At 40.6% G+C, this 15,067-nt stretch overlaps 1 protein-coding gene across 1 annotated transcript; it reads left to right on the forward strand.

The window, feature by feature from the left end:
- The first annotated feature begins 300 nt into the window (after window positions 1-300).
- qdprb.1 (quinoid dihydropteridine reductase b, tandem duplicate 1) lies at window positions 301-12,196 on the forward strand. The gene is made up of 7 exons (XM_053619237.1): window positions 301-499; window positions 763-855; window positions 3,877-3,973; window positions 4,171-4,311; window positions 7,196-7,304; window positions 9,071-9,154; window positions 11,735-12,196. The coding sequence occupies exons 1-7, from the start codon at window positions 407-409 to the stop codon at window positions 11,832-11,834; spliced, it is 717 nt and encodes a 238-aa protein (XP_053475212.1). The 5' UTR covers window positions 301-406; the 3' UTR covers window positions 11,835-12,196.
- The last annotated feature ends 2,871 nt before the right edge of the window (window positions 12,197-15,067 follow it).

Below are 15,067 nucleotides of genomic sequence, written 5' to 3' on the forward strand. Positions count from 1 at the left end.
CTCGACTGTGATTGGCTAAGACCTGGACGAGTACGAATTCGTCGCCAATCCTCGAGAAGGAGGCGGAACTTGTGGAATGCAGGTAGGAAAAAGAACGGGGTTATTTTATAATGTTTATTTATTTATTTATTTATGAGTTGTAGTGTTATTATTTATTATGATATGCGATTTGGTAATACGTTTTTCGTAAACACTTCTAGAAGTGGAAATAAGAGAAATGTGTGCGGAGAGCTCCTCAAATACACGACACTTTTTCTCATGTCTATGTAGATATGTAATGCACTCCATGCCCTCCATGCCCTAGGGGGCGATAGAGACTTTTAATTGCACATCAACACTGCAAGCGCATTTGTATCTTTTGCGCTTATTATTTGGAATATACACCGGAAAGTCAGGTTAATACGTAATGGCAGCTGTTGAGGCTCGTAGAGTTATTATTTATGGAGGGAAAGGAGCTCTGGGCTCGAAATGTGTTGAGTATTTCAGATCTAAAAACTGGGTGAGTAGATCAGACCTCTGTAACACGCGTGCTCCTGGACTGTAATCAGGAAGTGAGCTGTTAAACTTTAATCACAGGCCCTACAGAAGGTTAACACGACTGTTTATTAAACCTCATGGTAGTCTTAATTTGTTACATGATTGCATGTTCAATGTAATGCATTCAACTGTCAGTTGAGATTCACCCACATTATATCTACACTCACTGGCTATCTGATCTCTTCCCACCCATGATTCATTGAGATCTTCTCTTTTTTTCACCAGTGGGTTGCCTGCATTGACCTCAATGCAAATGAAGAGGCTGATTCCAACATAACTGTTCAGATGACAGACTCCTTTAACGAGCAAGCTAACAAAGTAAGGAGAAAAGTAGGAGAAAAGCTGCATGTCCAGTGTCCATGCATCGTGAAACCAACATGATGTCAAGAAAATCCTACAGAAACATCTGATCTTTATTTGGGGTTCAAATGACGAGAGGTGTACGATAATTACTTCTGAGCATGAGTTTGAATGTGATTGGTTAATTCTAAGACCAGTCTCATGCCCTGTTATAAAATGGGCCTTTTGTAGTAGGTACTATGTTGTAAGTTTTTCTTTTTTCCTTTTTTCCTTTTCTCCCCCTAGAACGTTTCTAAATGTTTTTTACTTGGATTTTGTTGATTGCTATAATCACATTAAATATGGAAAAAGATCTGACATGATTTATCTTGGTTGCATTTTACGTTACAAAAACCTGCAATTAGAACAGACTTTTTTTTTCCTTTTTTTCTTTTCTTTTTTTTTTTTTAAACTTAGTTTGGTTTTATCTCTCCTAACCACTAGGAGCAGTGAGAGTCACCAGGGTACCTCCATGTGCATGCATGCCGAGGCCCGAGAGCTTCCAGCAAAGTCTGGAATCTTTGCCTCTCTTGTCTTCTTTCCTCGTACAAGGTGGACCAAAATATACACAATGCCGAGTTGTTTTCTTAGCAGCTTGTGACCACAGTTGGAGGTGCAGGTCCAGCTTTTTTTTTCCCCCATCTACACTTGTAGTTGAACATTGCTGGAAAATGGTGTGGCAGAAAAAGCCTTTCGCTAAAAAGTCTCCTAAAGCCTAGTTCACACTACATGACTTTCAATGTGGGCAGATCGCTGTGCTGTTCACGCTACACGACTTGCTCTCTTGTAATCGGGAGTCTTGAAGTCGTTGTGGTGTTCACACTACATGATTGCTCTGTGACCAGGGGTCACACACGACACGATCTGACAACGACTCAGGCCCCGTTTACACTAGTGTGTTTTCATTTTAAAATGACAACGATCCTCGTCCACAGTGGCATTTCCGCTGTGTTTCAGAAACGATCTCCGTCCACACTACACGACCGAAAACACGCGTCACATGACCATTCGTACATACTGCGCATACCAGTGTAAACAGGAAGTTGGTTGCTAGTCCAAACCGGCGGTCCGTGCAGGGCTTATGCAGCTTGAAATGAGATTTGTTGGCGATTGAAGGAAAAGACAAAGAAAGTTGTACAGCTTCTTCCCTTTATGCTTCTGCCATAGGTTTTGTGGGTTTCTCTTCCTCACGGTGACCTCACCCCATGCCTCGCTCTCTCATTGCCTGTAGCTCGTCTCCACAATCACTGCCAGTGGCGACACTTTTCACACCACAGGATGTGGAGTCACCCGACAGCTCCAGATATTCAGCATGCCAAATATCTGTCTGGCGTCGTGGATGTGTCGGCGAGCCTGTTTGGTGCATCGTTGAGTAGTTCATACAAAACGATTGACTGCTGATTGGCGAGCGCCGATTGCTCAGGCTTAAAATCGTTTAGTGTGAACTAAGCTAGTGCTAGTGCATTCCATGATTTCCAAGATGCTAACTTTTCAACAGGAAATGCTAGACAGCATCTATGCTAAAGATGTATTTCGCAGCCACTGTAGCACGTCACAGCCCCACGGATGGCATCTCTCACTTATTACTTCCTTTTTAAAAGGGATGAGGAGACCTGCAAGAGTCCGCCCCCTTGTGCTGGAGTCCCTTTAGACCCCTTTTTATGAGCCTATGCAGGATGCTTGCCTTGTATGCTTTGGTGGCAAGACGACTTTGGGGTTGAATCTGAGATATCTGCCTGTTACGACTCTGGTCTAGGGTCGAGGTGTAACATAAAAAGTAATAACATAACTAATATTCATAATAATGAGGTCGACACACGTTTCGTTCAACTCTTTGATCTCTTTGCCAATTTAATGGTGGCAAGAAGTAAATAATCGCAAAATAGAATCAACAGAATCAAATCTCTTCAGGGCTGGGCAAGGCCGAACTAAAAAACAAAACATGCGCTATCTTGTCCCGTATCAATTTAAATAACCTAACAACAGAAAAGGTACTTCAAAATAAAATCCAGAGTCTTAACCTAACTCCCTAGCTGATTCAAAAACAGAGAACAAAAGACCGACTCAAAATGAACGGCACCCAACCCCTACAGCTTTCGTGATCCCAAGAAAAGACATATTTACAATAGGTGGTAATATATACAAATAAGGCGTACAGTCAGCCGCAACATATAAGGCAAGTCAGGGGAATGGGACAACACGATAGCCTACCTAAACACCACGACAGGAACACTTCAATTGCTCGCTTCTTTCACTCGTACACAGTATAAACAATCAGCAAGTTCACTCAAGCACCAAGAAAACATGCATTACTCAATCACAGACACACCACACATCCGCATTCCTCTCCCGACATAACGTCCTTCTTTCTTTTAAAAGACACGCTGTCTTCTCTTCTCCGATCCCCGTGCAGAACGTCAGAACGTCCAATTAAGGCGGCGTGATCTGTGAGAGCGAAACAAGGGGAGAGAGAGAGAGAGAGAGAGAGAGAACGAGAACACAAGCACAATACGTCTCCTGATGTAACACTGCCCGAGATCATATCACCCAACCTTGTAAATCAGTCTATTGACCTTGCAGACTTGAGCCTGCAGGATATTCTTTGCTGTGCCGGTTTTCACCATACGGTACTTTTTTAGACTGATCCTCAGACCAACTGTTGATCTGTCACAGAGTCTCATATGTTCATCTGCACACAAGATTCTCGTGTTGAAGCAGAGACTGGCCCACTGAGTCGCCACTCGATGTGATGAACGTTATCAGCATGGTCTAGAGATGGGCGTCGTGCACAGAGTCTGCAGGGTTAGCGTTGCATTTCCCAGTGGTGTGAGTGTAGCGGTCACCTCCGAGCACTTGGGAAAGATGGAATAAAAATATTCACTGGATATTATTCAGGAGGTATCCAGATTCTCACTGGGCCTTATGGTTATCTGGGGCTTATAGAACAAGCTATATACATAGCTACAAGTATTCTGCACTCAAATTGGATCCTTCCTACAGGTTACAACAGACATAGGTGAGCTGCTGGGAGATAAAAAGGTTGATGCCATTTTGTGCGTGGCTGGAGGCTGGGCAGGAGGAAGTGCGAAGGCCAAAAGTGAGAACAGAACAGACACTTATTTATTTATTTACTTATTTATTTATTTATGTAAATCTAGGAGTGACCATATTCAAATGCAACATTGTTCAACTGCTGTACTGTTAAGCATTGTAAAGTAGCTGCGTTGACTCTTTACCTCTCTCTCTCTCTCTCTCTCTCTCTCTCTCTCTCTCTCTCTCTCTCTCTTTTTTAAGCCTTGTATAAGAACTCTGACTTGACTTGGAAGCAGAGTGTGTGGACATCCACCATTTCCAGTCACCTAGCAACCAAACACTTGAAAGAGGGGGGACTTCTCACACTGACAGGAGCCAAAGCTGCACTTGGGCCGACCCCAGGTACAAACCTAGTGATGAAGACCTGATCACTATGGATGTTTTTTTTTACCAAAACAGAACCCATAATACTGGACTGAAAATTGAGAATAAAAATAAAATGCTGCTGTTGTTGGTCATTTTAGGCAGCGTTGCTTTTTTTGTACAGAATGCAACTAAGTCATATAAAATGCTGATCTGGTTTACTGTAACACAAACAAGCAAACCTCAGTATCACATCTGCTTTCTGAAAAGCTGTGCGGCTATCTGTATGATATTTTTTATAACCCCTTGAGAAGGTTACACATGGTAGTGAGGACCTACCTCACCACGTTAGTGTTTTACATCAACCACAAGGCCTGAGAAATGTTGTTTTGGAAGTATCCAGATGACCAACTTATGTCTTTGAGAGCTGTCTATCAGTGGAGCCATTGCATCCAGATGTAAGTGTACTTACTTACCTTGCAGCAGTTTTCCAGGATTGGCTCCTTTGCAGTTTTGTGGATTTGGAAGTCATAATGAAGAGTTTGATGTCGTTGTGACCGGACAAATTTCCAGAGGGAATTCTTTTGTTATTTTGTCCTGTGGGCTTTGCTTCGACAAGGGAGAACACTGGTGAACACCAGTGATGTGTTGACCTGGGACTGGCAAACAGGTCCACCTGACACATCGCTACCAGATTGGGGTTCCCAACTCCAGTGTAATACCATTTCCCCTAGACATATGTACAATTCTTGACTGTGCGTCAGTCACACCATTGTACAGCCCAGCAGAAGAATTGCTCTAACTGAGGCCAGTCATGGTTAGGCTACCTGAGCAGATTCCACTCAAGGCAGATCGAGAGAGAGATGCTTGACTTCTAATACTTGATATACGGTCAACGTAAATTCTGTTTAATATCACGGACAGTTGTAAAAAGCATTTCACTACACGTCGTACTGTGGGTGATTTGTGTGTGTGTGACAAATAAAAGTTGAATTTCCCAGCCGGACTCCTTCTGTCAGGAATGCCCTGCAACACCAGCAAGCTAATGCTTGGGCTTCTTTTACTAAGACAAACCTTTTACAATCGTTGACATTTGGGACTCACTAACAAGCTCATGTACTCACAGTTCTACTGGGATCACTGACATGGCTGCCATCATCTGTCCAATTATCCTCAACACACACTGATACTGGTGATATTTGCAGCACACTGTGAGTCTGAACAACCCAATGTGAGAGAGGAGGGTTGTGTGGTCTAGCTCTTTCGTGGAGGCACACAGGAGCCATTCATCCAACTGTGGTAGTATTCTGATGCCAGTGACCATCAGAGGAGACAAGGTCACCTGTATAAACAAATGTAGCTCAGATCCATAGATGTAAACCAGTGCTGTGGCTACATGGCTTGAAGCACATTAGCATATGAAAAGGGATCTGATGTAGTTAGCATTCAATAAGCAATGTTTTTAGCTGCCCCATTGCTAGCCTCTGCATTCTATGACACTATAAAGAGATAAAAAATACAACAAAGGTTATTCTGATCTTGATGAGCAAAACACACGGTCCTAAATGGTTAATAATCTGCTCACACTGCATGATAGTAGTCCGATAAATGAAAGAACAGAAACGTTATGCGGCTGCTTCTGCGTGTTGTTGCGATGCCCTGCTCAGTCGATCAGTGAAGATTTTTAAACTAGCAGAAGGGGAGGACACCTTATTTTTCTGCTTTCGGTACCAAGTACTGTGTCACAATGTAAAAATGACTCATGTAAAAACAAAAGCACTGTGGAAGCTCTGTTCTGTAATTCTTTGCGTGTTTTTGTGTACTTTTGTGAAACAGGAAACCGTTGTCTCCTTGGCAATCTGACATGCCCAATACAGTTTTGTTGAGACCAAAAATAGGACCTTTTGCTTTTAGTTCTGATTAAATCACAGTTAGGTACAGTCCCCTCTGAGAGTATTGGAATGGCAAGGACAATTCTTTATTTATTTTTTTTTAATATAGACTGAAGAATAAAAATTCACTTTTAAATGTGTTTGAACATAAATCTGTGTAGAGTGTGTACATAGCAACTCTACAATGGTAAAAATCCACCCACTCCTATATATATATATATATATATATATATATATATATATATATATATATATATATATATATATATATATATATATATAAAATGTATTCCCAATAAATCATAAACAGTGTCTCAAAGTGAGCCGTTTTCATTTTCGGCCTAAAGTGATGTCATGTTGGAACAAGCCCCGCCCAGGTACTCTGCCCTATTAGTATAGATCCTCCCATGAGTGAGCTGCACACATCTTGTAAAAAGGCTTAAAATAGGTCTCCTTTAAGTATTATTTACTTGGTGGTCCGCCACTAAGGTGCCATGTTCTAAGATGTTTAACACATCGAGAAATAAATATCAGCAAATTAAAGCTGAAGTTCTGATTTCATATCTCATATTCATCTTTTCATCTTAAATCCAAATGTTTTCAGTGTATATCAAGAACAACAGAATTGGCCTTGCTGTTCCAGTACTATCAGAGGGGACTGTGTGTATATGGGGCAGTGGTGGCTTGGCGGTTAAGGCTCTGGGTTACTGATCGGAAGGTTGGGGGTTCAAGCTCCAGCGCGGCCAGGCTGCCACTGTTGGGCCCTTGAGCAAGGCCCTTAACCCTCTCTGCTCCAGGGACGCTGTATCATGTCTGACCCTGCACTCTGACCCCAACTTCCTAACATACTGGGGTATGCAAAGAAAAGAATTTCACTGTGAAAGTGACCAATAAAGACTCATTATAAAGACCATCTTGAATCTTCCATTGATAAATGCTTATTAAATGACATATCAAAGAGAGGCTATAAAATAACATATTGGTTTGCTCTTTTGCTCTGGCTTCTTTTCATCCTTGCGTTCTCTCTATAGGAATGATTGGCTACGGCATGGCTAAGGCTGCGGTACATCAGCTGTGTCAGAGTCTGGGTGGCGACAAGAGTGGTCTTCCTGCTGGAGCTGCCGCCGTAGCCATCCTGCCGTGAGTAAATACTGTTTAAACTTTAATTAGTGGGTTTCTATTCACCACTTTGATGTGAATTATGTGAAAAGCTCATCCAAAAAAAACAAATGTAGCAACAAAAAAAAATCTTTTAACACTTTGAATAGCTGGAATGAATTTCAATTTTGTTGGTTCTTCTATTGATAAAGACAAATTAGAGTCATTCATATCGCCAACACAGTATTTATCCCGTTCAAGAGACTGATCTGGAATGACGTAGTCATTGGACATTTTGCAAAATTCTATATGTTAATGTAATGGTGGCATTAATCCATATTTAATTGATCGGAAGGCCTGCATGTTCAGCTCAAATTTTTTGCTTATGTTTATGGTTTAAGGTCCTCAGAAACTAGGGCATTTTAAGGGACCACATTTGCCTTCACTGATGTCTAGAATACACAACTTTCACCTATGTGACCCTTAATGCAATCAGGTCGTTTTTGAGTCAGTGCTAGAGTTGTAAATATCGATCCATGCAGTAGAAAAAGAGGCTAAGAAACGTAGTGAAGTGAGTTTCTCCCTCTGCCAACCTATAATTAATGACCGAGACAAGCTCAGACAAAGATGAAATTCATGTGTTCATTGTATTAAGTAAATATCTGACTCCAAATGATTCCAAATAATGAACTGTAGTTAAAATTAACACATAAACTAAATTCTGAAGATTAAAGTAAGATTTCTGAACTTATTGAATGTTATTAATTGATATTAACATTGACTGAAATCTAAAAAAAAAACCCCTCCTGTTAGTCTCACATTCACTCTCCACAAACACAAGCATTTCTACTTCATCACTGAACATCAAACTGGTCATATATAATATCAACTTTTTATATATTAACATTAACTGGATATGAAATATACTACTCTATAAATATATTTTTCTGTGCAGTGTATATATATACTTTTTGTCAACTCGTCTTCATTTAAATCTTTAAACAGTGTACTGGCCCTTTAATTCAGTCCGAGCAAAAAAAAAAAAAAAATCGACTCGGTGCTGAAACTCCCGCTTCACTGCCGCTCACTTCCGGTGTAAAATTTGATCAGTGCAGAGATTACAAACTGCAGTCTTGTCCTCATTCCACACAAGAGACATCATCTTTACATACAGCACGAAATCCATGTTTTCCCACCCTCTTATGATTGACAGGATATAATCCGCCCTGATCATCAGATGTTTCTAAACAATCGGCCAATTGCGTGAAAATTTCCTTCATTGGCCGATACATCGGTGCATCACTAATAAAAACGATACCAAGCATGACTCATACTACTGACTGTGTTACTCTTTTCAAACCAGTCCTCCCTCCCAACCTCTAAAAATCCACCACATGATCATCTTCTGTAAATCTCTTCTTTTTTTTTTTTCTGTTAAAATGCAGATGGTGCAGACAAATATGACGGTCTGCGTTTACTTATTAATGTAACAAATGGGAATCTGAGTGAGTAGGATGTATGTGATGAGGCTTTTCAGCACAACACAGGCAGATTTAGGGTAATGGCTAGGACTAGGACCTGAATGGCAATGAGAATTGCTGTATCTACATTACTGTTGAACCAAAATGTTTTGGTTTTCCCCCTCCCACCTGTAGTGCACCTCCTGTACTGTGACTGGGTTATTCAGTGTTATACCACACATGACCATATGTTCACTGTGAGGACAAACAACATGTTACATGTTTGGTTTATGGCATAATTTCCCTCTAAGCGGCCGATACAAGCTTATCCTGCTTTCCTTCTTTCAGAGTTACCTTGGATACACCCATGAATAGGCGATTCATGCCAGATGCTGATGTCACTACCTGGACACCACTGGAGTATGTAGCCGAGTGAGTATGCCCTGTTTATATCCTGAACAATGCTAGATTTTTAAACCTGTATTATCTTTCACTTATTATTATTATTATTATTATTATTATTAGTTGTTTTTTTTTCTCACCACTAATTATACAGCCAAATGTATTTGGACGCCTGACCACAACACCCATGTGTATCCAAAGGCATGGGATTAATATGGAGTCGGTCCCCGCTTTGCTGCTATAACAGCCTCCAGTCTTCTGGGAAGGCTCTCCATTAGATTTTCATTAGTTTCTTGGGGACTTGAGCTCATTCAGCCGTAAAAACATTGCGGAATGCTGAAGCCAGGCACTGATATCAGGCAAGGAGGCATGGGGCGCAGGCGGCGTTCCAATTCATGTCAGAGGTGTTAATTGGGATTGAGGTCAGGGATCTGTGCAGGCCACTCGAGTCTTTCACGCCCCAAGTATCAGCTTCCAAGTCAACCTGTGGTGTTATAGATCTTGCTTTGTGCACAAGGGCATTGTTGTTATGCTGGAACAGGTTTGGGTCACTTAGTTCCAGTGAAGGGAAATCCTAATTCTTCAGGATTCAAGACATTCTGTGGCATTCATGTGGTAAAAGTTTGTGGAAGGCCGACATATAGGGGTGATAGTCAAATATCCACATCCTTTTAGTCATAGTGTATCTTTTGGACCGTCAGTACCTGCATACATTCCTATACTAGCAATTTAGTTGGGAGATTACTGTTACTAATCATCTCTAGTGTTAAATAATCAGCGTTGTCCTTTCTTTGTGCTTCAGTTTTCTGTCTCCTGTTGATTAAAATGAACAACATTTGAAGGTTTTATGAACAGGTCCTGCTCTGGATCAGGGCTAACAATATTAATAATATACTAGTACTCACTGGACAGTAAAGATTTTGCTTCTGGAATAGTTTTGGGTCTTGTATATTTGTGCTGCTGAGTTCGGAAATTTCCGTGAAGTTTTCTTGTCGCATACCATTTTTCTGAAATTGCCTATTTTAGTGTTTTCGATCCCTAATTTCAACGTTGCCTACGGTGCAAGTAGTGAAAAGACACGCCTGGGCGCAGTGGAAATGCTTCTGCTTGGACATCCCGGGGCAGGATGGATTCGAACAGGTGTTAGGCAGGGTATAAAAGTTTTCACATACACCTCTTGGGAATGATTACGCTGTTATCGGTTTGTATCCACATTGATCTGCATCGTTTAGTGTCCACTTACAATAAAGTAGTTAAAATGGAGGTTTGTTTGTAGCCACAATAGGTTCTGTTACGTTTGTGGTGCGCATACACTTAAACCTCAAAGACGGAGCATGATTGCACTTATTTAGAAAGCTTATAAGCTGTACTTTGGTTGTAAAATTGGTGATCAAGACAAAACCTAGGCTCTTCACATTTGTTGCACAACATGCATTGTCAATCTTAGAGCTTGACTAAGAAGTATTTGGAAGTCGATGTTATTTGCTATCCCAATGATATAGTAACAGACTGGTACTTCTGTCTATCTCTGGCTTCCCTTCATAAAAACAAGACACGTACTGTCTGGTAACACAGTCTGTGACTTGGTTAATGACTTGGTCAAGGACTTGGGTTTGTCAAAAGCAAAAGCGTTACTCTGAGAGTTACTGGGTTCAAGGCTGCAAGGATGTGGTTTGCTCCATCCTTCAGTACCAATTGGCTGTGGCTTACACCTGATGGAAACGTATGTAAATATAAAAGTCTTATTGAAACACCTACAGTACAGCAACTACAACTGGAACATCTGTGATGATCTGAAAACAGTGCCACTGCTGCTAGGAGTGTAGCTCGGATACATCAAGTACTGTTGTTTTAATTGTGAATGGGACAGCCGTATTAAAGAGACGTATTACATTAACGAGGCTCCTGAGAAGCAACAGAAAAGTGTTTGACTTATCCTCAGAAGTTCAAAACCCAATGATGACACTCTGAGTCCAAGAGCGCAAAATTGGTCATGCTCTCTGAAAGCAATGAACAAGGAATGCGAAGGCTTTCAATACTTTTCAGTACAGATGTTTACCAAAATAACCGATGCCAGAAATAATGTTTGTCATCAGTTACAGGCAGTTTGAAGAACTTCTAGTGTGGCCAGAGAAAACGACGGCCAGCTGGTCGACAAAAGCCTTCAAGCATACAAAACCATGGGGTGCAACGAGTCTCTGAAGATTCGTTTCGTACTTTCACATTTCGGCATCTTCCGTGCAAATCTCGGTGCAGTCGGTGACCAGCGCAACGAAAGGTTTCGCCTGGACATTACGATGATAGGAATGGGTACTAGGGCAACTGGAATCCATCACCGTTGATCTAGTGGAACTAGTGCAATGTGTTAGCGCTACCATGTGATTAAACATATTAAATTCATGTCTCTCCAAATTCCTCTGGAATAAAAACAATCTGAAATGATATTTGTGTTCAGTTTGAAGAGCTCTGTCATGATGATCACAAACTTCTGTGTAAGCAAAATTAAATGATAATAAAAATAGCAGACTGGAACAGTAGTTTTAGACTAATTTAGATGTTGTTCAACTGCCTTGGATCCTGAAGCTAAATTGAATAACTTCTGTCTTTTAGGTTGTTGCACAAGTGGGCAGTGGGAGAGGGAAGACCAACATCGGGCACTCTGGTGCAGCTCGTTACCACAAACGGCAAAACGGAGGCAACACCTGTTTAACCCTGTGTGTGTGTGTGTGTAAAGTGCTGTCTGTGTAATGTTGACCATGCTGATGAAATAAAAGTAAAAAGAACAAGTGATTATGTAGATTTCTTTGAAACCGTCTTCAGATCAATCCAGCAATAATTGTTTAATCCATTATACTCGCACCCATGGAAGAAAATAGAAAAAATACAATTTGCAGGTCTTAAAAATTCTCCAATTTTCAAAAGTGAGTATAATTTTTGTTACGTAAGGAAATGTGCCACTAATAGGTCGTACCGTATACTACAATACATTTGTAGGTCTCATTTTTGTTGAGACCTAGAGTACAAAATTTCTGTCTAAGGTGCTGTTTTGTAATTCAGTCTTGTGATAATGCACTAAACAAATAATAAAACTTTGGGGAATTATCTTGATTGATCTTGAAATTGTAATATCAGTGTATCTAACCTACATCCCCAGTTCTCACTCTTTTAAGCTAAAATGTTGTAGTCGAGTGATGTGAAGTTTCTGCTTTTGAACACTGGAGGGCAGCATTGAGTCACACTCGCTTGGTTTCCATCTGCACAGTGTTATATGTTTATATATATATATATATATATATGTATATATATATATGTATATATATATATATAATGTGTGTGTGTGTATATGTATGTATATATATATATATATATATATATATATATATATATATATATGGTAAATGGTCTGCACTTATAGAGCTCTTTTATCCAAAGCGCTTTACATTGTGTCTCATTTACCTATTCACACACACACCAATGGTAGCAGAGCTGCCATGCAAAGGTGCTAACTTGCCATCAGGAGCAACTTGGGGTAGAGTGCCTTGCCCAAAGACACTTCGGTATGTGGAGTCATGTGGGCCGGGAATCAAACCGCCAAGCCTACAATTAGTGGACAACCCGCTTTACCACCTGATCCACAGCCACCCCATATATATATATATATATATATATATATATATACACCCAATAATTGATTGGAGCTCATTAAAATAAGAAGTATGTGAATGGTTTCTCCAATTGTTTCCACATTCTCCTTTACCTGAACAAGTAGCAGGCATGTGTTTTCACTTGATATTGTTTCTGGGTGAGTTTAATTTGGAATAGCATTCCTTCTGGTGAACCATTGAATTGCTGGTTCCCACAATACACATATTCTCAGTTCCAAGTGAACCAAGACACAGTATAATTAATGGTACAATATAATAGCAGAGTCAGTATCGGGTAAATATGGGACTTTGATAATAGCCTAATGATCGCTTGCTACTAAAGTTTTCTTCAGATTCTAATTGCAGTGTAATAGTTATCCTAAAAGGAGCTAGCTTGCTAACCAGCGTTAGTATTGGTTGTAATACATAATACAGAAGTTACTCCAAAGTTTGCAAGCTTGCAACAAACATGAGCAGACATAGCTATATGTTTTAATTCTACAAATTAGCAGTTAGCTGAGTTGTTAGCACACATGATTACTGGTTTTAAGTACACAATATCCTGTAGTGTAGTTAACCAAAGGTCAGCTGGCTTTCTAGAAAACTTGACTACTGGTTTTATTTACACAGTATGATAGCTGGATGCTATTAACTAGTGTGCTAAAATTTTTATACTGGTTTTAAGTACCCAAGCATCTATTATCTAGGTTGCTATCAAACTTGACAAAAGATTTTGATTACACAATAGTAGAGGTTGTATGACTATTCATTTTTACTAGTCGAGCAGTAAAAAAAAAAACATAGTCAACTAGTAATCTTTTCCACAATTAGAGTAAAAACTGATTCAGGATATTAGGTAAACAGAATTGCTGAGACAAGGTAGATTCAGTGTAGACCATTCAGACAAATGGCAAACACTATAAGGGGAAAAAACAGAAACAAAAAAGTCAAGCATGTTCTATAGTATAATCCCAGGGACAGTGATATGGTGACATGTATCTTGTTGAACAATGCAATTAGATCCTGATCGTCTTCTGGTATGTTAGGGGATCATTTGAGCTTGAAATATATATTACCACCAAGAACCAAAAACAAATGCATTATTTGGATTGAACAGATAATGTATTCCAAACAAATACAGATACGAATAGGTGCACATTCTCTATTTTATTCGAATGTTTGCCAGAAATCCGTGCGAGACTAGAAGTGTGTGTCGGAGCTGGGAGTTGTCAAGCAGTCACATGTGAAGCTCACCAGACAAAGAAAAGCCACGATCATTAGCACAAACTTGAAGTGCTGCAGAGTGGCATAGCCAGGAATCAGTTTTGGGCAGATGTGGAAATATGCAAAATAAAAATCAACCCATGATCTGTACAATTATATTGATAAGTGTGACACGCTCATGCATTTTAGGTGGATGTCAAACAGTACTAGAAGTGGTGATGGCACAAATCTCCCATCAACCAATTTTGCCATATTAATAAAGTTGAATTAAATTACCTTTACGGCAGTTTCACTGAAAGTGAGTAATATACATCGGAAGGCATGGTGGCTTGATGGTTGGCATGTTTGCTTTGCACCTCCAGGGTTGGGGGAACGAATCCCATCTCTGCCTTGTGTGCACAGTTTGCATGTTCTCCCCGTGTTTTGGCGGTTTCCTCCGGGTATGCCGGTTTCCTCCCCAGTCCAAAAACATTTGACTCAAAAATTGTCCGTAGTGTGTTGTGTGTGAATGTTCCCTGCGATGGGTTGGTACCCCATCCAGGATGTCCGCCGCCTTGTGCCCTTGAGTTCCCTGGGATAGGCTCCAGGCTCCCCTGTGACCCTGTGTAGGATAAGCGGTACAGAAAATGGATGGATGGATACACCGATGAGCCATAACATTAAAATCACTGGCAGGTGAAGTGAATAAGATTGATTATCTCATTACAATAGCAACTGTCCAGGGGTGGGATATATTAGGCAGCAAGTGAACAGTCAGTTCTTGAAGTTGATGTGTTGGAAGCAGGGAAAATGGGCAAGCGTAAGGATCTGAGAAACTTTGACAAGGGCCAAATTCTGATGGCTAGATGACTGAGCCAAAATGGCAGGTCTTGTGGGGTGTTCATTGTATGCAGTGGTTAGTACCTACCAAAAGTGGTCCAACCGGCGACAGGGTCATGGGCACCCAAGACTCATTGATGCGTGTGGGGAGCAAAGGCTAGTTAATCAGTAACAATCCAGAGCCAAGGTCATGGTGCAGACAAGCAGGCTAAATAGACCGTCTTCTAGCTGCACTGGGTTGTCACTTAGGTTCCAC

This window comes from Ictalurus furcatus, chromosome 29 (genome assembly GCF_023375685.1).
Source record: "Ictalurus furcatus strain D&B chromosome 29, Billie_1.0, whole genome shotgun sequence".
NCBI classification, from domain to species: Eukaryota; Metazoa; Chordata; class Actinopteri; order Siluriformes; family Ictaluridae; genus Ictalurus; species Ictalurus furcatus.

What these genes read in the sequence shown, in the direction of transcription:
- qdprb.1 (XM_053619237.1), top strand. Translation starts at nt 407, where the DNA reads ATGGCAGCTGTTGAGGCTCGTAGAGTTATTATTTATGGAGGGAAAGGA. An exon ending in AGGAAGTGCGAAGGCCAAAA is followed by an intron (nt 3,974 to 4,170) that starts GTGAGAACAGAA and finishes CTCTTTTTTAAG; the next exon opens with CCTTGTATAAGAACTCTGAC. An exon ending in TGCACTTGGGCCGACCCCAG is followed by an intron (nt 4,312 to 7,195) that starts GTACAAACCTAG and finishes TTCTCTCTATAG; the next exon opens with GAATGATTGGCTACGGCATG.